Raw genomic sequence first — 24,369 nt, forward strand, 5'->3', positions numbered from 1 at the left:
CAAATCGTGATTCTTTTTTCCCCTCTGAGCCTTTGCCTATGACCTGAATTCTTAGAATGCCTTCTTCTACCTTGTCCATTTATAAAACTCTTGGTTACTCTTTTTGGAACAGCTCAGTCATAACTTTCTCTCAGACTTCCCTGACCCCCCAGGCTGGCTTAGGGACCTCTTTAAGTGACCCCAAATCTCCTTGGATACATTTCTCATAGCACTTAACCTCAAAGCTACCTTTTATATATATATATATATGTATGTATGTCCCCCATATAGAGAACCCCTTGATGGCCAGAATTTGTGTTTTTCATCTTTGTATTTCCTAGCACATAATAGGAGTTCCAGAAATGTTTATTAGACTAAATTCATTTCTTTCATTATCTAGTCAATGTGTATAATATATATCTTTAATATTTGTAATATAGTAGCTAGTTTTCCTCCTACCCACCCCCACCCCCACCCCTGCCATCTGATTTTGTTCCTTTTCTCCTTGAAGACTTGCCACTAGCTTCTGGGCAATAAAGTCAGAGGAAATTAGAGCCAAGAGATGGAGAAAGAGACAGAAGTGACACATTCCCTGTAATAGTGCTGATCAATCTGTGACTCTCCCTACTCATTGGCCACCAACCACCCCCAAACACAGATGTGGGCACAGGAGCCATTCCTGGCTACCGTAACATCTCCCCTCAGTGACTGATTCAAAGATGGACGTGAATATGACATAAGTCAGGGCACAGGGATGAAGTAGGAGGAAGAGCATTTGGCCACACTTGAATCACACAAAATAATGGGTTTCTCATAAGAAAGAGAGGGGTTCCATCACCCAAAGAAGAAGAAAGTGAAAGCATTTGGATAGACAAAAACTCATAGATACCATAATCTACTCTAAGGATTAGATTATGAGTATCTTGAATCCTCTCCTCCCCCTTGCCCACCTGGCAAACTCCTCCTCATGCTTCATGATCTACCCTAAATTCACCATCACCGTAAAGTCTTTTCTGACTCCCCATGGCAAAAATTGTTTCCTCTTCTAAATTCCCCACAGTATTCTGTAATTTTGTGCTCAGCAGCAAGTGTAATAAAGTTAGGCTGGATTCAAATTCTAGCTTTGCCACTCAATAACCCATGTGTTAGTTAACTTCTCTGAACCTGCCTCCTCATCCAAAATGGGGATACCACAATCAACCTCAAAGGACTGTTGCTGGGACTGAAGATGTTGGTAAATAAAGTGATTGGCATATCGTAGGTACTCAGATAATGCTCATCTTGCTGCCTCCTCCATCCCACCCCATACTATATTAGAACTCTTTGAAGAATTGAGTTTTTACTCTTATGTGCCCCCCCAGCAGCTAGAAAGAGCTTGGCATGTAGCTGGTTCACAATAAAGGCTTGATGAATGACAAATATGGAGAAGGGGATATTGTGTTGACAGAAAAAACAACTACCTTGTAGTAGAGATCGTTGTGTGCAAGACATGCTCCTTGGTAAACCATAAATTCCCTGACGATAAGGGCCATATTGTACATACCTCTGCATCGCCCCTGCCATGCCTTAACAAAATGGTTTTGCTGGTAAGAATTTGAAGAAAGACATATGAGGCTGGTTAGCTCCAGATTGGGTGAATTTGGGCAGCTAGGGTCTCTTCTCCTCCAGTCTTATGTAGTATGTGGCCACACTGCCCTCTGGAGATTGCAGATTTTTCTCAAGGCAATCAGTTAAAAAAAAATCTTCCCATTCAGAACTGTACTCAGGACCCTGATGAATCTTGTAAAAGTTTTCATATATAAAGTGTTGGTGAAAAGCTCTTTGAAAATTCCTAAAGTGCAATTTCTAAAAATAGAGAGATCCAGGAGTCCAAAGCAGAAAGCTTTCCCACTGTTCTTTTTCTCAATAAGTCACCAAATTCAGGAAATCGTTTTGAAAATGCAACCATGTGCTATTAAAGTGTACTCCATATCTGTTAGACAGTTGACAAGAAAAACAGCTTTTGGCACAAGAATGCCAATTTATTCCTTTTTGGACACATGAACACAAAATATCCCTGCAGGCCAACAAAACAAAACAAAACAAAACAAACATTGCAAAATTTAAACAATCATCATCATCTTATCTCAACATGGGGATATAACCCCTCCCTTAATAGTTTAGAAAGTACCTCGTATTGCTAGAGACATACATCCAGTCCAAATATAGTAAAATACATTTTAAAACATTACAAGTCTAACAATTATAGAAACAAAAATTACACCATTAGGTAAATGCAAACAAATGCAAACATTTTCAGCCACCAGACATAGGAAGAGCATGAACATGTCAATAGCAAGGGATAAGAAAATTGTTAATCAACAAGATCTTTCCTTTAATTTTATAAGGAAAAATCCTTGGAATTGAAATGGTATTGATACAGTGCCCTCTGTCTCCACTTTCTTAAAATGAAAGCAGAGCTACCACCTTGCTATTGAGCAAGAAAATCTTACAGCACATCCACAGAAGGTCGCTAGAGCAGGGCAAAGAGGGTGAGCTTTGTTAAACAGTGTATCTCCACAAGGATTACTTTTTCCCACAGGAAGGGTAGGTAGCTAAGCCAGGTAAGTACACTCTGATATAGACTGGGCACCAGATGCTAAAATACAGACCATACAGAACATGTCTGCTTGAAAATCATTACCTTTGGAAGCAGCAAATAGAACTTACAGTAAGAATGAATAGGCTCTGCTTGCCCAGACAGCTGGCTGCGTTCAGCCAGCTAGTTCACTTTATAAACCATTCAGAATTAAACAGCTAACAGCCATAACAACAAAACATAATTGGTTCAACATTTCAGTCTTCACTCTCTTAATAGCCCCACTCCTCCCCAAATTGTTACTATTTAACATTGCTACATTTAAATCTTTCACACCATATGACAATGCCTGAACAGGCTGCATTTTTTTTTTAAAACCAAACACCCTAAAACTACTTCTAGAGAATGCACACCTCCCACTGATTGACACATGCATAACGATTCGGTCAGTCCCAAGGGGTTATGTAGTCAAACTGTCAAGCTGAATTAAATTAAAACTATGCATTCAGACTTGCTTGCAATTAGTATTGCTGCAACTCTGATTGTGCAGTGATTACCTCTTACAGATCACCCCTCAGCAATTTTCCAATAATTCTAGTTCTTCCGTATTTCTTTCCTTTTGTCTGCAATGAAAGCATAGCACCCTTCAAGGTACTGTTTTCATATAAAAATAGGCCTCCCGGCTTTTCCTCCACCACACTGATTTGCCCCAGTGTACTGGGACTGACCAAGGTATCACAAACTGTATAGTTTGAGGCTGAGCATACAGCCCAACCATAGGCAAGCGAAAACAGGGCTTCCGGGCACTCTGCTTTGCTCCCTGCTCCAAGCATGCCAGGAGATGGTGAGAAGTGAGGCTTCTTCTGTGCGTAATTAACAAGCAAGTCCGAGGCACTCAAGTGCAGGTGTGGTGCCTGCTGGCCAGCCAGCCAGCCACCTAGAGTTCTTCACATCCTGAACTCTAGTGAGTCCTCCTTCTCCTAAAAAACTTCCAATTTTCCTCCTCTTGGGTCCAGAGTGGCCATGCTGAAGGGTATTTTTCTGTGCTCTCCCTGAACAAGTATGATAAAAGCAGCAGCTAGTCCCTCACCAACATGTCCTGATTTATGTTATCCAAGTGAGGTATTTGCAAAAAAAAAAAAAAAAAGAAAGAAAGAAAAGAAAAGAAAATCTTAAGAAAATAGCATCTGCCATCTCTTCCATCCTGCCTATGTTGTGCCTCGGTAACAGAGCTTGTGTTCTTCCCACTATCTGCAGAGAATAAGAACGTCTGCACTCATCTTAATGAGCTACAGGACCCAACAAACGTTATAAAGTTCTCTCGAAGGACCAGTCTCAGCAAACACTGGTGGTGCCGCTGATCGACAGCACATAGAAATGTAAACTTCAGTATATTTACAAGCTTGTTTGAAAGACTGATGAAAAACAGTGCTTTATATTGCTGGGATTTTGAGAAGGCTAGTTTAGGAGATTTGGACTGGCTAATGAGTTCAAGCAAACACCCTTCTCCATTACATCCAGTGTTTCCCCACCAGCAGTTTCCGGACGGAGGAGGCAAAATAGTTTTTTACAACATTGTGTCAGCTGCTTCCTCCAGCACCTTCCTCAGCCATATAGAGTATGGCTCTGGGCCTTTTATCCCCCTCTCCTTCTCTCACTCCTGAGGTTCCAGGATAGAGAATTACAAGTCAGTAAAAATTGGACTTGGGAAACACTGGTTGGAACTACCAAGACTCTATGTAACTGTTGTCCATTCACAAAGTATTATCTACATTAAATACAGAATACATTTTCCCCTATATTTGAATTGGTGCTTGCTTTAGATCAACTCCCTTTGTTTGGACAAGAGAGGAATTCTGTCTCCCTGTGAGTGGAATCCAGAATCTCCTAAGAAAAAGCAAACTTTTCTCCACAGTTTTAGTTTACCAAAAGGAAGGAAACCCCACCAAGTACATTTCAGGTTAAAAGAGAAGCAAAAAATTTGCACTGTTAGTAATTATGTGAGTAACCTTGATTCCCAGGGAGAAAAAACAATTTTAATGCTGGTACATTTTGCAAGTTGCAGCATCATTTAATGTACCTTAAGGACTGGCAAAGCCTATCCAATAAGGAAGCATCCTGGTTCTAGCTTATTTTAAAACAAAGTGACAGAACATCAATTGTGGCTATAAAACAGGTAAAAATAATTCTTTAAAAAGGCATGGATATATATGTCTTTTCTGACTGGTTTCAGAAATTGCCAGATTATGAAATATAAGAAATAGCTGATAAAATCATACCGAAATCTCATCTAGAAAACTACACTGTCAGGGGGAAGAAGAGGAAGACCTTAAAAAATGTTTATTGCCAAAGTTAACTTTCTATGAGAACAGTTTAAAAATCATTTAGATCTAATAAACCACACAGCAGCATAAAATGGGCACTTCTGAAAACTTGGAAAAATACTAAAAGCTGATTTTTTTCAAAGAGGGGCAAAACATGAGTACTTTTACCATGGCAGTGTTATCTATCACTGTGACATGCATTACACCTGTTTATGTTACACATTCACAAAAACCAACCAAATAAGAGAACTGCCTGTCTGAATCTGCAGCCAAATATAGTGCAATTGCCTGGCATCCTGTACTTGCACCAGCACAAGTCTGCAGAGATCAATAAGATAAAGTAGTAAAATTAATAAAACTCTGTAAAACTTGCAAAAATTAATGCTTGTTAAAGGCATTTGCAGTGGTGAAGTCAGAAATCTCCATTAAAAAGTCTATGGACCCACATGATTAAAGAGTTATGCTGAACTGAAGTAGATTGGTTTTTCTCTCCCATATAGGTATATGCCCCACTCGATGAATACAAAAAAAAAGGAATAATCTTCTTTTATAAGACTGGAGGGATGTGATGAACAACACCACAGCTAGCAAAATATTCCATAGAAACCCTTCTTGGGAAGTCCTTTAGAAAGTTCAGGCTGATCAGCCTTTGCACATTGAGGTAAAAATTCAGTCCAGTGCATCAGAAAAGACAATCTATGAGTATCTATTACTTCTTTTTAAAAAATGGCTCAATTTTGTTGATGCGTCAGACAGTGCTGTGAAGTATAGATTCAGTGCAACTATTTCGAGCTGCTGGTAGAAGACCACCTGAAGTCAACTTAGCTCTCTCTAGAGGCTGTAGGCATTTGAAACATTTTGAGGCTGCATGGGGTGCCAAATTGGTTGAGTTCTTTTTCTGGGAATCTCAGGCAAAATACATTGTGTGCTGGGTATCGTGGTGGATCTGCACAGCCTTAGCCAAGGCCTGAGGATCCCGGCCGTTGCTCTGTCCTGACACATGACTGCCTTCAGCACTGTAAAGAGAATAAAGCAAAAAAACAGGTATAATGAAGGACCACTTCAAACTTCCCATGTTTCAAGTATTACAAAAAGTATTGGATTCAACAAGATCTTGGGCTCAAGCCTTGTCTCCTTAACTAATTAGTTATGTCTCTCTAAACCAGTTTGCATAAATGAAAAATGTAATATAACTTATATAATAGAGTTGTTGCAAGAGTTAATAAAATCATGTCTGTAAAGACCCAAAACCTTAATGGGGGCTATATAAGAACCTCCACTGCCTGATATGTCTGGTTAATTCCTACTTATCCTTTGGCCTTCAGTCAATGTTATTTCCCCTAAAGAAATCTTCCCTGAATGCAAAGTCCTGGTCAGAGCCACCTGGAACATACTTTCATAGCATCCTATACTTTTCTTTCATGGTACTAAACACCAATGAAATTAAATTATTAATTGGATAATTATTTATTTGCCCACTGGGATGAACACTCTAAGAAAGCAGTGACTTTGTCTACCTTAACACCACCGTATCCGTGGTGCCTTGCACCTAACATGCTTTCAAAAAACATTTGTTGAATGAATAAATGAATGAACACTTGGTGAGTGTTACTGTACCAACAGTCTCTTCTTGGTTTCCCTTCACTAGCTGTATGACCTTGGAAAAGTAACAATTCATCTGAATGATAGTCTTTTAGGGTAACAATATTAAATTCTGAACATACCTCTTAAGGTAAGGGTACCATCTGATTGATATAAAGGTCTTGGTAAATTTTAAATTACTATCCCCCTTCTAACTTCTCTATTTATATTATTATTATTACCCTTATCATATAAGCATAAAATCCTAGTTATCTTTTACTTCATCCTCTCCTCTGCCACTCACACCCAATAACTGTCAAGTCCTGCCTATTCCATCCCAGAAACAGATTTTTTTTCATTTAACAAAAGCATTCTTACTTGAACATCCTTTTTCAGCTTCATCCCTACTGTTCCCCTTTAATACAATCTAGCCAAAGAAAACTTGTTATTGACCAAAAATGTCACTTGCTTTCCCTCCTTTCTGTATGTTTTTTCCTCTGCTTGGAAAATCCTTTCCCCTTCTTTAGAGACCCAAATCTTGCCCATCCAGCTATGAAATCTTCTCTGACTGCCTTTTGGCTGATGTACCATTGCACTTTTATCCACACTGCTTTGGACTGGTTGTCAGTTCTTATTTTTGCCTGTATTGTCTTCATACTGAAACATAAAATCCCCACAGGCAGGAAACATGTCTTACTCACTTAGTATTTTTAGTACCTAACACAGTACTGGGCACACAGTCAATACCTAATAAATGTGTTGAATGAATGAACACATATTACAGAACGGAAGGTACAAAGCCACAGCTGGGCATTTTCCTTAATAGTGTATCTTCAGCCCTTACAGAAATAGACTTGCAGTGGAATGTCTACTATTTAGCAGCTGAATTCAGAATTGGGGAAGAGCCCAGAGACTGCTACACTTCACAGATGGTCATTTAGAAAAGAAAATTAATGCAGAGAGCTTGTTTGGCTATTTAATAGTAGCTCACTAACAGGTCAAAACATCTGATTCTCTTGAGATCCCTACTGGGAGTGAGAATGGCCTGGCGTCCCTTCCTCCCCTCCCCTGCAGGCTCACTCTGGCACATTCTTCCAGACTGCACTAAAAGCAAAGTGAACTGGCAAGGACTCCAGTTGGAGATGGAATCTACAGGACTGTCACTGTTCTATCCAGAGCCAGGGCGATGTACTGACCATGTTTTGAGGCTGCTCACGAACTGAGGAGAACTGAAATACATTTGGTTCTATGGGAAAATCACAGGCAGTTCCAAATTAAACTCTTTCCTCAGGCAGGTTTTAGACAAACCATACAAGTAAAAACAAGCCTGAGCACTTCTTGGACTAAAAGTCACATTATAAGTTCTCAAAGGTACATGCAATTTTATTTAATCCTTGCAATTTACATCCTAAAAAGAAGTTCAAATCGTTCGAAAAGTTTTCTGAAGTAGCTCAGTTTTTTAACACACTGCTAAAAGAGGCAGGAAGAGATTTTATTGTGCCTGAGAAACTTGCCTGTCATGATCTTTATCCACCAGATGATACCTTGCCCTAAATGCTACAAGCCGGGCATAATATGCAGGGGCTGGAATAGAGACTGAGCGTGTGCACCGCACATAAGTGTGACACAGCTGGTAAGTCAGCAGCTGCAGCTCATCTGCGGTGAAACAGTTGTCATCCCACAAGACTTGGTAATGTGAAGGACGGCTGGTTCCCTGAAAAGAGAGTAATATGTTTAATATAATTTCTGACATGGTTGCCTACCTGACAGGAGAGAAGACCTGAAACCTACTCCTCAAACTCAGAAGTATTTCTACCTAGCACACCTATAAGCAGATACCTAGATCAAAAGGTAACAGTTTTAGGATGCACGCATTAACAAAGTTATGCACAGTGCGTAATAACAAGTCTACTCAAGCTGGTTGCTGAATTTACAAACATCACCTTATCAAGTCAATGATCTAGACCAGTATCCAAATTACCTGAATTCCTGCATGACTACAGAGGTAAAAGTCAAACTCAGATGGATGTGTGATGGTGCTATCCACTGTGGTGCCTGCTGGTACATTGCCACTTTTCCCTACCTAGAAAAAAAAAATGTAGTCATCAAAGTGCCAAACTGTGCTCAGATCATTCTTTTCTTTTATGTGTTAGCTGGTAAGAAGTTGGTAAACTGCTCTTAAGTGAAATCTTAAAATCAGTTTAATTCAAGTTGTTGAATCCCTTGTAACTTTCCCTAACCTAACCTTTAATTCTTAAGTATTGTCTCAAACAAATATACTCCAGGGTCTCTCTAAGGGAAAACAGACAAAGAATTATTTTACCTGTGGCTTTGGGATGCATAATTGCCATCTATTTACAGAAGACACATTGGTATGTTCATAGAGGAAAAAAAAATGGCATTTAAGATGGATAAGCTTCCTGAAAAAAATCAGTTTTATTCCTCTCTTGGAATAAAAAATATCCACATCTTTCAGTAAAAATTCAAGCAAAGGAATCTTTGAACTGGTTCACCAGGTTCAGCAAAACTTATACTTTTCTGGGATCAATAAAAAAAGTTAAGTCTCTAGCACATGCATTATCAGAAAGAGCACAGAAACTGGCATTGGGAAACCAGAGCTTCATCTCTAGCCCTAGCCACATAAACCTTGTATACAGGATTCATACCTTGAAAAGGCAGAATATCTTCAGGCCAGAACTAATCAACTATAAAATTGGGAGATGAGACTAGATAACCTATGAGATCACTTACACTTTTAGAATTCTAAGATTTTTCAACAGCCAAAACCCTAAAGTCAAACTTCTAGGACAACAGAGCGGGGAACTGTAGAAATGCTTTTACAAGGAAAGGAATTATATCTTGCCATTTGGTCAATTTTCACCCTCTTCTGTTGTACAGCAGAACAATAGAGTACTATTCAGTAGGTTGTATAGTAGGTTCAACAGAGTATATGAGGAAGTCTTAAGCATACAGACACAAATTTGATGGAAGGCTTTTTGGCTCCATTCTAACTATTACTACCTTCAGCTGAAGATCATACACTGATGTATATAATAACATCTATGAGTATGGAAAAATCTCCTTCCATCAAATTCATTTGTGAACTTGGGTATCTAGCTGAACAATGTATAACTGAGTTATAATGGTTCTAATACTGTATGTCAGTCTCCCAAAAGTGCATTCTTCAGGAATTAGTCCTGCAGGATGCATTTAGGGTTTATAGTTTAACAAATCTGAGAAATACTGAGTTCAACCAAAGTTAAAAGGGCTTTTCTACTGTATGACTTTTCAGAACCTTTATTTAGTAATGTATAATCTTAAAGAGGGAGATAGAGTATAGAGCATTTCCCAAACTTATTTGACCATGGAACCTCCTTTTTTAAAAGCATATTTTGGGACCTAGAGATGACAGTCTAAAGCAGTGATGCCCTGGGGAAAAGGGGGAGCCAGGCATATTCAATTCTACAATTACTGGTTGAGCACTCATGCACCAGGCTCTGCAGGAGATGCTGGGGATGAGAGAAAGACAGAGAGAGAACAAATGAACTTATCTTCCTACTCTCAGTGAAAACCATACATAATGCAATGGGGGGGGGGGGATATTTGAGCCTTGCCTTATAGAATAAGTACAGGTTGAAAAGGGGGATGAGATGAAGACTAGAAACACCCCAAATATCCCTAAACCTGGGAATGGATAAACTGTGATACATTCATATCATGAAATAATACTCAGCAACAAAAAGGAACAAACTGTTGTTACATACAATAACTTGGAAGAATCTTTACTTTACTTTACTAAGTAAAGGAAGCCAGACTCAAAAGGCTGCATAATTCCATTTATCTGGCATTCTGGAAGAGGTGAAACTATAGGAACAGAATACAGATCAATAGTTGCTAAGGGCTGGAGGTAATGGCATGGGAGAGTTTTTTGGTGTGATGGAACTGTTCTATATCTTGATTGTGGTGGTGGTTACACCACTAAAGGTACTTGTCAAATGCTGCAGAACAGTAGATTAAAAAGAGAGAATTTTTCTGTATTTAAATTGTATCTTAATGAAAACAACGAATAATGAGGCTGGGGTTGGAATGGATGAGGTCATTCCAGGGATGAAAATGCACAGTATATAAGGGAAATGGAAGGTATAGAAGGGTATGGTGAAAAATTTATTAAAATGTTATGTTTTGGTTGCTTGGGGAAGACATTGAATACCAAGGAAAGCATATGGCAGGCAATGGGGAATCCTTGAAGATTTCTGAGCAGGGGAGTGGCACCATAAGGTCTGTATTTTAAAAACCTAGCCCTGATAGCAGGGTGGAGGTACCCTTGTGTAGGAAGAATGGGAGCTAGGGAGACAGATAGGAAGGAGTCTTCCATAATACAAAAGAGCTCTGCCTAGGGCAGCAGGAACACACAAGAGGAAGGATTGACACAGAAGAGATTTCAGGGCAGAACACAGAGGACTATTTAAAGGCAACTCTGAAGCTTCTAGCATGGCTGACTTAATATACAGTGATGCCAAGCAAAAGAGTATAAGGAAAATAGGAGGAGGAATAGGTTTTGGATGGAGATAAAACAAAAGTAGAAGGTTAAAACGAGTTTTGTTGAAATGCCTGTAGTAGATTGTATCACTGTTGCCAAATATTCTCGTTCCCTCCCTATGATGCCCATCCCTGGGGGAGGATTATACTTCCCCATCAAATTAACTCAGGAGTCACCACGTGACTTGCTTTGGCTGCTAAAATGTGGCCTGCAATGTGTTACTTCTGGGCAGAAGCTTTAAGGGTCAGCATGTGGTTGGTTGTGTATCTGTTCCCCTCTGCCACAATGACTGGCAATGTTCCAGATAGAAGCTTCTCTGTCTCCTGGGCGCCAAAGGGAGGACAACAGGGTCACAGCTGCAGCAGACCCACAATGGATGTGTAACATGAATAAGAGATAAACCTTTGTAAGCCACTAAGAATTTTGTGTTTTTGTTACCATAGCACAACCTTGCCTAACTTGATGGAAACAACAACTATAGAGCATGTAAATAAATATGTCTGGTAGTAACTGGAAGTGCGGGTCAGGAGCTGCATAGAGAGGTTTGGGGCTGGAAACACAGATTTAGGAATCTATAAGTAAGAAAGTGAACACAGAAAAGTAGGTGAGACTAAGGAGAGAGTTGAGGTAGAGAAGAGAAGCATGAAAGGCCAGGAAATATCCATGTTTAATGGGCAAAAGGAGGAAGAGGAGTCAAAGAACACCTGATTCTAGAGACGGGTATTAAAAGTCACATTGCCAAGACTAAAGAAGGAATAGTTATCTTAAATGCTGCAAAGAGGTCAGTGTGGGAACCTGACAAGGTATCCCTGGATTTGAATTGAGCAAGTCATAGGGAGAACAATTTCAATGGGGTTATTGAAACAGAAGTCAATCTACAGAAAATTGAAGTATGATGTGAGAGGGTACAGACAGAAAGTCAAGTGAATTTTTTCTAAAAGTTTGGTCATGAAAGGAAGGAAACATAAGGTAGCAGGTAGACTGAGGTAGAAGTGGGGTAAAGGAAAGTTTATTGGGCAGACTGAGGAAGACAAGCAACTTCATAGGGTGAGGAGAAGGAGGCAATAGAACGGGAAAGATTGAAATTTTGGAAAATAATGGATAATTAATAAAATTAATGAAGTGAGTTTCTAGAGAAGGCAGAAAGTATTAACAATCAAAAACATAGGTCAGGGGGGAAAAAACATAGGTGGAAAGATAAGTCTCCCAGATTTGAGGAAGGAGACAAGAAAAGGTGAAGATCTAAGATTGAAAGTAGAGAAGAGGAAGCTGAAAAAAAAAAAACCCATGCTTTCTAGATTCTGTTTCCTGGGAGAATTAGAACATAGGACTTTGCTGGCAATGAAGGCGTCATGGATGGGGAGCAGGCTTAAGAAGAGTATAAAAATTTGCAACAGAAGCTACAGGGAATTGGATAAGTGAAAGGATTGCCAAACAGCCTCAAAGGCTTGGCTGAGATTTCCTATTATAAATTTGTAATATGGTTCCTTATTAAACAAAGGACTTTTTTTCCAGCAACCCCTATCAACCTAACAGTAGAAGTAAAGGAAATGGACAAATGACAGATTTGGAGTTAGAGACTGGCAAAAGGAGTGTTTTTTTTTAAATAGAGAATTGAGGATGTTGGTGAGTGTCGGGGGACAAAGAAGATGCAGGACTGGAGCTGTAAGTTTTGAAAGTTAGTAGTGACACTGGATGATAAAGAACAAAACTATTAAGACAGCATGGGGCTTTAGAAAGATAATCCAGGTCCCAAAGCTACAGGGATAGCAAGTTGACAGAGGGATGGAGAAGTGACAAGAGCAGCTGAGGAGATGGCAGGATGTTTTGTGCCCAAAGCTCAGACAAGAGTTTGGAGAATTTGTATTAGCAAAGTCTAAGAAATACTATTGAAGTACATTATAGTGACATTCTCTCATTAATTGTTACAAAGGTACCATATTAATGCAAAATGTTAAAAATGGGAGCAGGTGTATGGGAATTCTGTATTTTGTTCATGACCTTTCTGTAAATCCACAACTTCTCTAATGAAAAAAATTTTTTTAAGAAATACTATTGAATGAGGGTTTAGACAACTTAAAAGACAGCACTTTTAATCTAGACTAACTGGTGGACCTGGGTCCCAAGGAGAAAAGAACCTTAGTTCTCAAATGATTCAGAAAATAAAGAGAAACAGCTCAGCCTTGGATTAGAGACAAAAACTAAGGGTATACTAGAAAATAAAGCAAATGGAATGAGAGTGAAAATAATGAGTGACCCACAAGATCAGGCAACAGAAAGATCTGTTCTCTGGGGGTGAAACATGGAGGGGCTGGACAAGATGAAATAATGTGATAAATAAGACCAAAGAAACAATGATTCAACATTATGTACCTGCAATTATTTTACCTGTAAATTATGTACACGTAAAAATTTTACATGTAATTATGTGTAATTATTTTATACATAAATATCAGATTATAATTAGACAGATAACCCTTTATCAAATTCTGGGAATTATGCCCAAAGTTAACACTGATTTATTAATCTAATCCTACAACAATCCTGTGAGATATGTATTGTTTTTTAATCCAATTTTAATGATAAGAATATTGTGGCTTAGGGAAATTAAGTAACTTGTCCATGGTTAGGAAATGTAACAACATAAACATTCAATTTGTGCCCTAAGAATCCCCTGCTCTGAAGTAAAATACTTTGGAAGAGAAATCCTTCTGTGTCCTTTAGAACCCTGGCAAAGGCACTGGCAGCAAAAAGCAGCAAATGGCAATAAAGTCCAAGCAGAGAAGCCTTCCCTTTGGAAGTTGCCTGTATCACCGAAATCTACCTGGAATGTATCTGACCTCTTAAAACCCCTGAAATCAGCAATTTGGTCACATGAGAGAAATGTTCAGTCTTGAAACTTATCTTTCAGAATTGATCATCTAAGCTCAACTGCAATTAGCATATTTTTTTGATCATTAGTTACTTCTGCATTCAGGGAAAAAGAGTATATGAATAGCCATTCAAAAACACATTCACTTGCAGCAGCCTCAGATAACAAAGCTTACACTATGTCTTCTTACCCTTTCTGTTTTATCTGCACAGAAGAGTCGTGTGTGGTGTCTTTTCTGCACTACAATATAGGTTATTCCTGGCCGGTAATCTTCTTCCAAGCTAATACATGCCTTTCGAATTGCTATTAGTTCTGGCCAAGCTACCTAGAAGTTAGAAACGGAATTAGGTTTAATTGAGAACTCTCCTAGCATTTCTCAGATCTGATTTACTCAGGGTGATCGATGAGAGGAAGCTCTGCCAGACTCCTAGAAACCCCAAGGGACAACAATAGGATAATGAGAGTACCTGTTTCATTTGTCCCTCGGATACCCCTCCACGGTAATAGATGATCCGAGTGGGTTTGAAGCGCGTGGACTTGTAGAACTGGATCAGCAGCTCCCGAACCATGTTTGTAAGGTCCTGGATGACCTCCTGGCTATAGAGGAGCTCCTGGGAGATCTCCTGACGGGAGGTCTGCACCCGAACGGTGGCACAGTACCGGCTGGGGTGGCCATCCATACTGCCGACAACAGCAGCAATGGAGGGCTTCTTCCCATCCCCCGCGGGAGGGTGTGTGACGTCTGCTCCCAGGAAGATGACAGGCTGCTGGAACACCGAGGGCCTGCTCAGATTTAAGGAGATGTTGCCACTCAGACATACAGATGAAAATGTTTGGGTTTAGCAGACTCACCAGATGTAGTCAAAGATACAATCTGGTAAGAGAGAATAAAGACTTGTGCCCACTGGGAGAGAAACGTAAGGCCCACTGAATATCTGTGCAATGCCGTACAATGAATCTTTATTCACTGAAGTGAACACAGTTCTAGTATACTAAAAAGGGAAGATTTAAAAAAGAGGACCTGACCCAAATTTAATAAAATCTCTATGTGTAAAGAGAAAACATCCCCAGCACAGGCTCTCTTGAGATCTTTGGATTTCTACAACTGATACAGAATTGCAGAATATACAAGGAATAGCATAAAAAACCCAGTTCTTTTAAGATGTGAGACTCAGGGAAGAGAATAAAATCTATCTCCTTACCTCCTTTATTTTTCTCCATAGTATTTATCACTTATATCACCCATTTTACTTAATTATTTTGTATATTGTCTATTCCCCACCCCTCCTAGAATGTAAGTTCCATGAGGTCAAACATTTTGTTTTGTTTTTTCTTGTTCACTGATGTATCCCTAGTGCCTAGAACACTGCCTAGTCCATAGTTGGCATTTAATACATATTTTTAATAATTATTTGCTTATTTGGCACTGATTTCTCTAAGGAATTAAGGAGAAAAATACTATGCATACTTCTCTGGCAAAAGCTATGCAAAAAAAAAAAAAAAAGAAGGTCAAATAAACTATAGTATGAAGTTAGGAGTTCTTTAAATTCTTAAAGGTAGAATTTGGGACTATGAGTATGAATTCTTAAAGCATAATCAAGAAGGCATCTCAAATCTGACAATCTCATGTAATAGGAGGCCAGAGCCTGTGCTTTATTTAACTCTCTATGTCAATGCATAACATGGGACTGGCACAGAGCAGTTAATAACAGCTAACATTTACACACATCATATATATCCATAACACACTAACAGCTTCCTATACTATGTACCAGCCACTATCTTAAGTACTTCATATGCATTAACTCATTTAGTCCTCACAACAATTCTATGAGGGTAGTACAATTATTATTACAATTTTCCATATTTAAAAAATGAGACATAAGAGGATAAGTGACTTGTCCAAGATCACAGAGTCAGGAAATAGTAAAGCTGAAATCCAAACACAGGAAGTCTGACACCAGAGTAAGCAATCTAAATCACCATGCCATGCTGTCCCAAATGTTTGGGGGAAAATTAAATGACCCCAAACTTTAGGTTAACTTCCCGTTTGGCATGTACACTCATCACCAATGTTACAGGAAGGGTTTAATTACCTAGGGGTTTCATTCAATAACAAAAATGAGAACTGTGATATGAACATACTCAATTTCACGTTCTTCTCAAGTATGGCACTAATACCACAGCCCCAAATTTTAAACTTCCCATGTACAGGATTTCACATAAAAACTTTTTAGATTTGACAAGGCAAATACTATTATCTCCATGGATAAGGAAACCGAGGCCCAAAGATATTAAAGATTCACAAGGGTTAAAATGGTGGATTTTATGTTTTGTGAATTTTACCCCAGTAAAAAGAAGTTATTTCTTCTCACCAAAAACAAACAAACAAAAAAACACACACAAAAAAAAACACTCACAAGTTTGGAGCCTCCCAATGCCCAGCCAGTACTTTGTTTATAATATCCACCTTGGTATTTGGGTACTCCAGAGTCAATCTGACAAATTCAAGTTTATAAGAAAACCCTGTAAGAGGAGTATGCTGGTTTGGCTATATTACATCTCCCAAAAAGCTATATTCTTTAACGCAATCTTGTGGTGCAGAGTGATTAGTCTGTTGATTAGGGTAGAAACGTTTGATTAAATTATTTTCATGGAGATGTGGACTCTGCCCATTCAGGGTGGGTCTTAATTAGATTGCTGGAGTCCTTTAAAGAGAGCTCACACAGATAGCAAAGAGGACAAAATGCCCCAAAAGATGCTTGCTGACGCTAAGAGATGCTTGAAAATGCGACAGAAGGATTTTTGGAGATGAAGCCCAGAATTTGCCTCAGAGAAGCTAAGAGAAACCCAGAGACATTTTGGAGAAAGCCATTTTGAAACACAACCCTGGAGCAAAGGAACAGCAGATGCCAGCCACGTGCCTTCCCAGCTGACAGAGGTGTTCCAGATGCCATCGGCCATTCTTCAGTGAAAGTATCCTCTTGTTGATGCCTTAGTTTGCACACTTTATGGCCTTGGGACTGTAAGTTTGTAACCAAATAGATCCACTTTGTAAAAGCAAATCCATTTCCGGTGTTTTGCAAAATGGCAGCTCTAGCAAACAGGAACAGATTTTGGTACCAGAGAAGAGAGGTGCTGCTGAATTTGCAAATACCAAATACGTTGAAACAGCTTTTTAAATGGATAAAGGGAAGATTCTGGAAGAATCGTAAGGAGCTTGATAGAAAAGGCCTAGATTTCACTGAAGAGACTGTTTGTAGAAATACAAACTCTAAAGATACTTCTGATGAGGCCTTAAATAGAAATGATGAATGTGTCATTGCCAACTGGAAGAAAGGCAATCCTTGTTTTAAAGTGGCAGAGAATTTGGCAAGATTGAGTCCTGGTATCAGACGGAAGGTAAAATTTGAAAACGACAAGCTGGGACACTTAGCTGAAGAGATTTCCAAGCTAAAGTTAGGAAATGCAGCCTGGCTTCTCCTTGCAGCTTATAGTAAAATGTGAGAGGAAAGAGATGAGCTGAGAACTGAACTCTTGGGTACAAAGAAACCAGAAATTGATGGTCTGGAAAACTCTGGGCTTCCAGAAAGTGAAACCCCAGAGGCTACAACACCATGTGAGGATTTAACAAAACCTGGAACCAGCCAGCCATTTCAGTACAAACCAGGATTGGAGATGGAGTTATCCAGAAAGGATCTGTAGAAAGTCCTATTGTCTGATGGTCTTGACCCCTGTATGCTACATGCCAAAACCACAAATTTTTTTTTGCGAGATCTATATAAATGGAACCACTGCCAGTCTGGACTAAAAGGGACAGAAAAGGGAGAGATTGAAGGAAAAATTTCTTCAGAGAAGGCAAAACCACGGAAGCCAAGGTCTGAAGCCAAGAAATCTTGGGCAAGGAGAGCCGAGCAACCCATGCACATGGGAAGGGCGGGCCTTCTGCCTCAATGCTTAGGAAGAGCGCTGCCACCCCAGGGCTCAGGGAGGGTGGAGCACATTCCCTGGGGATTGAGGAGAGCCTGGCTGCCACTCCATTCTTTGGAGAGGGGAGTCTGGGCCCAAGAGATGGAAGAGATTCCAGGTGTCACCCGAATGTCTGAGGAGGGCAGGGCAGGGAAGAAGGTGGTCTCCCCAATGCGTGGATATGTTGGAACACTCACCCCAGCATTTGGAGAAAAAAGGGATGCTGCAAAGGCCCTTGGAAAGGGCTGGACTCCTGCTCCCTCAAGCCTCAAGGATAAAACGTCATTTGATAAATGACTCTCAGATTAACGAATCTAATGAAGTTTGCCCTGTGCATTTTAGGAATTGTTTTCGTCCTGTGAACCCTGTTTTCCTTTCAGTTTCTCCCTATGGCAATGGGAATATTTATCCTATGACTTTCCCTCCTTTGTATATTGGAAGTAGATAACTTGTTCTAAGTTTAACAGGTCCACAGTCAGAGGAGAATTTTGCCTTAGGACAGACCACACCTGTAATTGATTTTGACAAGATCTTGTACTTACCTATTGTTACTGAAATGATTTAAGTTTGTGTAATATTTTGATGGGATTAATGTATTTTTATATGGAAAGAACATGTCTTTTTGGGGTCTAGGGGGTGGAATGTGCCAGTTTGGATATATTATGTCCCCCAAAAAATCATATTCTTTAATGCAATCTAGTAGGGGCAGAATGATTAGTCTGTTGATTAGGGTGGAAACATTTGATTAAATTATTTCCATGGAGCTGTGGATGCTGCCCATTCAGGGTGGGCCTTAATTAGACAACTGGAGTCCTTTGAAGAGAGCTCACATAGAGAGCAGAGAGGACAAAATGCCCCAAGAGATGCTTGCTGACGCTGAGACGCTTGAAGATGCGGACAGATGGACATTTGAAGATGCTAAGCTAAGAGATGAAGCCCAGAGTTTGCCCCAGAGAAGCTAAAAGAGGATTCTCAGATGCTCAGAGAGAAAGCCAGTGGAATCAGAAGCTGAAAGCAATGCAACCTGGGAGCTAACAGAGGTATTCCAGATGCCATTGGCTATTCTTCAGTGAAAGTATCCTCTTGTTGCTGTCTTAGTTTGGATACTTTTATGGCCTTAGGACTGTAAATTTGTAACCAAATAAACCCTCTTTATAAAAGCCAATCCATTTCTGGTATTTTGCTTAATGGCAGCATTAGCAAACCAGAACAGGGAAGAAAATATTTCTTTACAGGACAAGAAAAGACTGATTAAACTCTATCTCATTAACATTAAGAACTTTTGTTCATCAAAAGGAAAAACACAGAACAGGAGAAGATATTTGCAACACCTATATCCTACCAAGGACTTGTATCCAGAAACCACAAATTAATGGAAAAGACTGTCAACCCAATCTAAAATATATGAAAAGGACTTGAACAGGCCCATTACAAAAGAGGATGACCAAATAGCCAATAAGCATACAAAAATGTGCTCAACTTCATTAGTCATTGGGGAAATGCAACTAAAACCTTACCTCCAGCCAAAATAGCTAAAATTAAATGGACTGATAATACCAAGTGTTGGTGAGGATATGGAGCAACTAGAAACTCTGAGTAGAAATGTAAATTGGCATATCCACTTGGAAAACTGTCTGACAGCATCTATTATGCTAAATATATTTCTTCTTTATAACTCAGCAACTCCTGAGTTATAGGTACAGACAGGAGAAAGAATGCTTAAGTTCACTGTTCCGGTTAGCTAATGCTGCCTTTTCGCAAAACACCAGAAATGGATTGGCTTTTATAAAGGGGGTTTATTTGGTTACACAGTTACAGTCTTAAGGCCATAAAGTGTTCAAGGTAACACATCAACAATCGGGTACCTTCACTGGAGGATGGCCAGTGGCATCCAGAAAACCTCTGTTAGCTGGAAAGGCATGTGGCTGGGGTCTGCTCCAAGTTCTGTTTTCAAAATAGCTTTCTCCCAGGATGTTCCTCTCTAGGCCACAGCTCCTCTTCACAATGTCACTCTCAGTTGCTCTTGAGGCATTTGTCCTCTCTTAGCTTCTCCGGAGCAAGAGTCTGCTTTCAACAGCCATCTTCAAAATTTCTATGTAAGCTGCAGCTCCTCTCTCAGCTCCTGTGCGTTCTTCAGTTTCTCTCTTGACTGTAGCAAGCTCGTTCCTTCTGTCTGAACTTTTACAGGGCTCCAGTGAACTAATCAAGGCCCATGCTGAATGGGTGAGGCCATGCCTCCATTAGAGTCATCACCCACAGTTGGGTGGGTCGCATCTCCATGGAAACACCCAGTCAAAGAATTACAATCTAATCAACACTAATATATCTGCCCACACAAGACTACATCAAAGATAATGGTGTTTTGGGGGACATAATACATTCAAACTGGCACATTCACCAAAAATTATGCAAGGAATTATACAATCAGTATACAAGAATATCCATCAATGGTAGAATAGATTAATAGGTTAAGAAATTGTGGACTATTCATACAATGGAATAATACACAGTAATGAAAAGCAATAAGCTATTACTAAATGCAACAACATGAATGAATCTCACAGACCTAATGCTGAGCAAAAGAAGACAGACACATAAAAAAGTACATACTGTATGATTCCAGTTTAAGTACAAAAACAAGCAAAACTAATCTACAATGACAGATAATCTATTACAAGGGGACACAAGGGAGCCTGATGGGGTACTGGAAATGTTCTATATCTTAATCTGGGTGGTGGTTACTCAAGTGTATAAATATGTAAGAAAAATAATCAAGATGCCTACTTGAGATTTGTGAGCTTGACCACAAACAGTTAAGTTAGATCCCCAAAAAAGGAGAAACAGTTAAGAATCTTACCTTTGATGAGGTACAAGCACATTGTTAATTCCTCCAAGCTTTGCATTTATCTTCAGGCAAAGGTTGGAAAGAGTTTGGGGTGAGGTCTTCACTACATTTTTTACCTGGACACACTGTGTGGCCATGCCCAGAAGGGTATCTCCAACACGTTTCACTTCCGCTACAAAAATAAGTTAATTTGTTAGTTTAAAAATGTTTAAATATTCTATTTACTAAGACTTAAAAAAAAACAAACCCACATTTTAAAATTTAGAGAATACCTACTATATACTATGCACTGTGCTAGATGCTTCTCAGGTGTCAATCTTTTCATCTGCTAAACCCCCAGGGCTTTCTTTTTTTTTTAACCTTTTAACTTTTTAACTTTTTTTTCCAGTTTGGAAAGACCTGCCCCCTTTCCTTTCTTCCCTCCTGCTTCCTTTATTTTTTAGTGCTACCTGCTACCACTCGCTCAATCCCTTGAAGTCCCTTTTCCCACTGGACTGGTCTGGCAAAGGAATCGGTCTCCCTAGCTCCAGCTCCTCCCTCTTAATAAACACACCAGCTCTTTGAATTTTAAGTTTGTTTGTTTTTTTTTCTCTCTCTCTCTCTAAACATAGGGATAAACAGAAGGTAACCAAAGAAGCAAATAGTGAGAGGGTTGAGGAAATTTTATAAAAGTCTAGCTAGTGCCTGTGATTCCTAAATCCTTTGCTTGGATAATGGCCAAAAGAACTGTGTATCATTCTTCTTCTAATAGATACAAACCAAACAGATTTGTTTGTGGAAGTGGCAGGCTCCCCCACTCTTCCCCTACTCTGATAGTTCTCAGTGATTTTCACCAAACATTTCAGTTCTCCTTACTTCTGGGCTTATGTTAGGATTGCACCGCATTTCCTGGCCCCCCTCTCCACTCCCCCATCCATGTGGGGTAGGACTATTCAGCAATTTGTGGCCAAGGGGTTGCAGAAGTTAAGACTCCCCAGAACTCTTTTTTTTTTCCTGCCATGGGGCCTAAATATTCCAAATAGGAGCTGCTCTGCCAACCTGGGTCCCAGAGTGAGAATGAGATGATGACACAGAGCAGAGCTCCCAGTCTGTCTTCAATGGACACACAGCAGTTGTGAGAAATAAACCTTTGTCGCTTTGAGCCACAAAGAGGTTGGGGTTGTTTGTGACTACGGCATAATATAGCTTTTCCTGACCGTTCACTTCTACTATTTGAAATCACCCTTGTTCAGCATTAAACAGGGTCCATACCATATACTGGTGTCTTCCCGGGCAAGATAACCACTATTAGCTGCAGGCCCACATAAGTCATTTTCAGATGCTTGAACATGGGCTCCACACTGTCTGCACCTTGCGCGTACTTGCAGAAACATGGCTGGCCCTGGATGGGCATTCCTGCGTCCTTAGAGATTTTACGTAGCTGGTCAGTGAAGCTCCTGTTAAAATAGAACCAGTATCATAGTGCTTTCATTTCAGAGTACATTTTAGAATTTTAGCCATTAATTTCCCTTTAACACACAGATCTGCCAATTCTTTACCCAAATTAAAAACAGATAACAACAATAACAAAATCTTTGCTAGCCAAAACTGAGTAATTGTATCTCTGCAATTATAGCAGGGAATAATCTGTATTATTAAGCTATCAAATTATTGTCATTAATTTTTAAAAACATTTTATTTTGAAATAATTTCAAAATTACAGGAGTTGCAAAAATAATATGAAACCTGTACAGAGTACTCCAACATAACTCCTACCCAGATACCCAGATCCACCAACTTTTAACATTTTGCCACATTGGCCATATCATTCCATCCATCCACCCAGCCACCCATCCATCCATCCATCATCTATCCTCCTTATTCCTTCTTTCCATCCTTCCTCCCTTCCTTCTTATCATCTATCTACTTATCTACTTTCTAAACATTTGAGAATAGGTTGTATGCATCATCCTCCTTGAACATTTATTACTTCTTGTGTATATTTCCTATGAACAAGGATATTTACTTATGTACCCACCTTAAGTACAGTTATCAAGATCAAGAAATTTAACATTGATATAAAGCTTACAGTCTATATTCCAATTTTTTCATATGCCCCAATAATGTGCTTTTGAGCCTTTTCTCCTCCACTATTAGATCCAGTCCAGGATCAGGTATTACATTTAGTTGTCATTGTCTTTTTAGTCACTCTTTAAAAAAAAAAATCATGGAAACATATATACAACATTAACTTTCCCATTTCAATCATTCCCAGGCATACCATTCAGTGGGATTAATCACATTCAGTGTTGTGCTAACCTCGCTGTCATCCATTGCGAGAACTTTCCCATGACTCCAAATCGAAATCCTGCACTCATTATGCATTAGTGCCCCATTTCCCTCCTCTTTCCCCCATCACCGCAATAACCTGTACTCTACTTACTATCTCTATGAATTTGCATGTTCTAGTTAATTCATATAATTGGAATCATACAATATCTGACGTTTTATGCTTCACTGATTTCACTCAACATATCTTCATGGTTTATCCATGTAGTAGCATGTATCAGAACTCCATTCCTTTTTATGGCTGAATAATATTCCACTGTATGTATATAATACATTTTGCTTATCCAGTCATCTACTGATGGACATTTGGGTTGCTTCCACCTTTCGGCTATTGTGAATAATGCTGCTATGAACATTGGTGTACAGATATCTGTCTGAGTCCCTGCTTTTCATTCTTTTAGAATTAAAAGAATCACCTAGAAGTGAGATTGCCAAGTCATATGATAGTTCTGTGTTTAACTTACTGAGGAATTGCCACAGTGTTCCCACAGTGTTTTTAATTTTTCCCACAACAGCTGCACCATTCCCACCAACAATGTACAAGGGTTCCTACCTCTCTGCATCCTTGCTGACAATTGCTTTGATATTAGCCATCCTAGTGGGTGTGAAGTGGTGTCTTGTAGTTTTAATTTTCATTTCTGTAATCACTAATGATGTTGAGCATCTTTTCATATATATATTGGCCATCTGTATATCTTCTTTGGAGAAATGTCTATTCAAGTCCTTTGCCCATTTTTAAACTGGGTTGTTTGTCTTTTGTTGCTGAGTTATAGGAGTTATTTATATATTCTGGATATTAAACCCTTATCAGATATATGGTTTCCAAATATTTTCTCCCATTGTGTAGGTTGTCTTTTCATTTTCTTGATAATGTCCTTTGATGCACAAAAGTTTTTAATTTGGATGAATTCCAATTATCTATTTTTTCTTTTGCTCCTTGAACTTGTGGTGCATACTTTAAGAATCCAATGCCTAATACAGAAGATGTTCTAATCCTCCATCTAATCATCTAAACATCACCTAATAAAGATGTTCTCCCATGTTTTCCTCTAAAGCTTTATAAGTTTAGCTCTTATATTTAGGTCCTTGACATATTTGTGTTCATTTTTGTATATGGTGTGAGGTAGGGTTCACTTTCATTCTTTTGCATATGGATATCCAGTTTTCCCACCACTACTTGTTGAAGAGACTATTCTTCCCTCATTGAGTGGACTTGGGTCTCTGCCAAAAATCAGTTGGCTATACCACCTTGGCAGGTGATCTCACTGCCCTCCCCTCTATGTGGGACCTGACTCCCAGGGGTGTAAATCTCCCTGGCAATGCAGGAGATGACTCCCAGGGATGAATCTGGAC

At 39.3% G+C, this 24,369-nt stretch overlaps 1 protein-coding gene across 6 annotated transcripts in view; it reads right to left on the bottom strand.

Annotated features, from left to right (window-relative positions):
- Positions 1–1,972: 1,972 nt before the first annotated feature.
- The window catches only part of AGO4 (argonaute RISC component 4), a 43,803-nt gene continuing 21,406 nt past the window's right edge, over positions 1,973–24,369 (bottom strand). For 5 of the 6 annotated variants that reach the window (XM_037827744.1, XM_037827740.1, XM_037827742.1 and 2 more), the window contains 7 exons: positions 21,940–22,124; positions 20,701–20,860; positions 14,342–14,657; positions 14,065–14,199; positions 8,444–8,545; positions 7,977–8,176; positions 1,973–5,897 (listed from right to left, as the gene is read on the bottom strand). In XM_037827744.1, coding sequence (XP_037683672.1) covers positions 5,789–5,897; positions 7,977–8,176; positions 8,444–8,545; positions 14,065–14,199; positions 14,342–14,657; positions 20,701–20,860; positions 21,940–22,124 — 1,207 coding nt within the window. In that variant the 3' untranslated portion in view covers positions 1,973–5,788. The remainder of the gene's footprint in view (positions 5,898–7,976; positions 8,177–8,443; positions 8,546–14,064; positions 14,200–14,341; positions 14,658–20,700; positions 20,861–21,939; positions 22,125–24,369) is intronic. The other variant, XM_037827741.1, reaches the window with a different exon arrangement.

Source organism: Choloepus didactylus, chromosome 2, assembly GCF_015220235.1.
Source record: "Choloepus didactylus isolate mChoDid1 chromosome 2, mChoDid1.pri, whole genome shotgun sequence".
Classification (NCBI taxonomy): domain Eukaryota; kingdom Metazoa; phylum Chordata; class Mammalia; order Pilosa; family Megalonychidae; genus Choloepus; species Choloepus didactylus.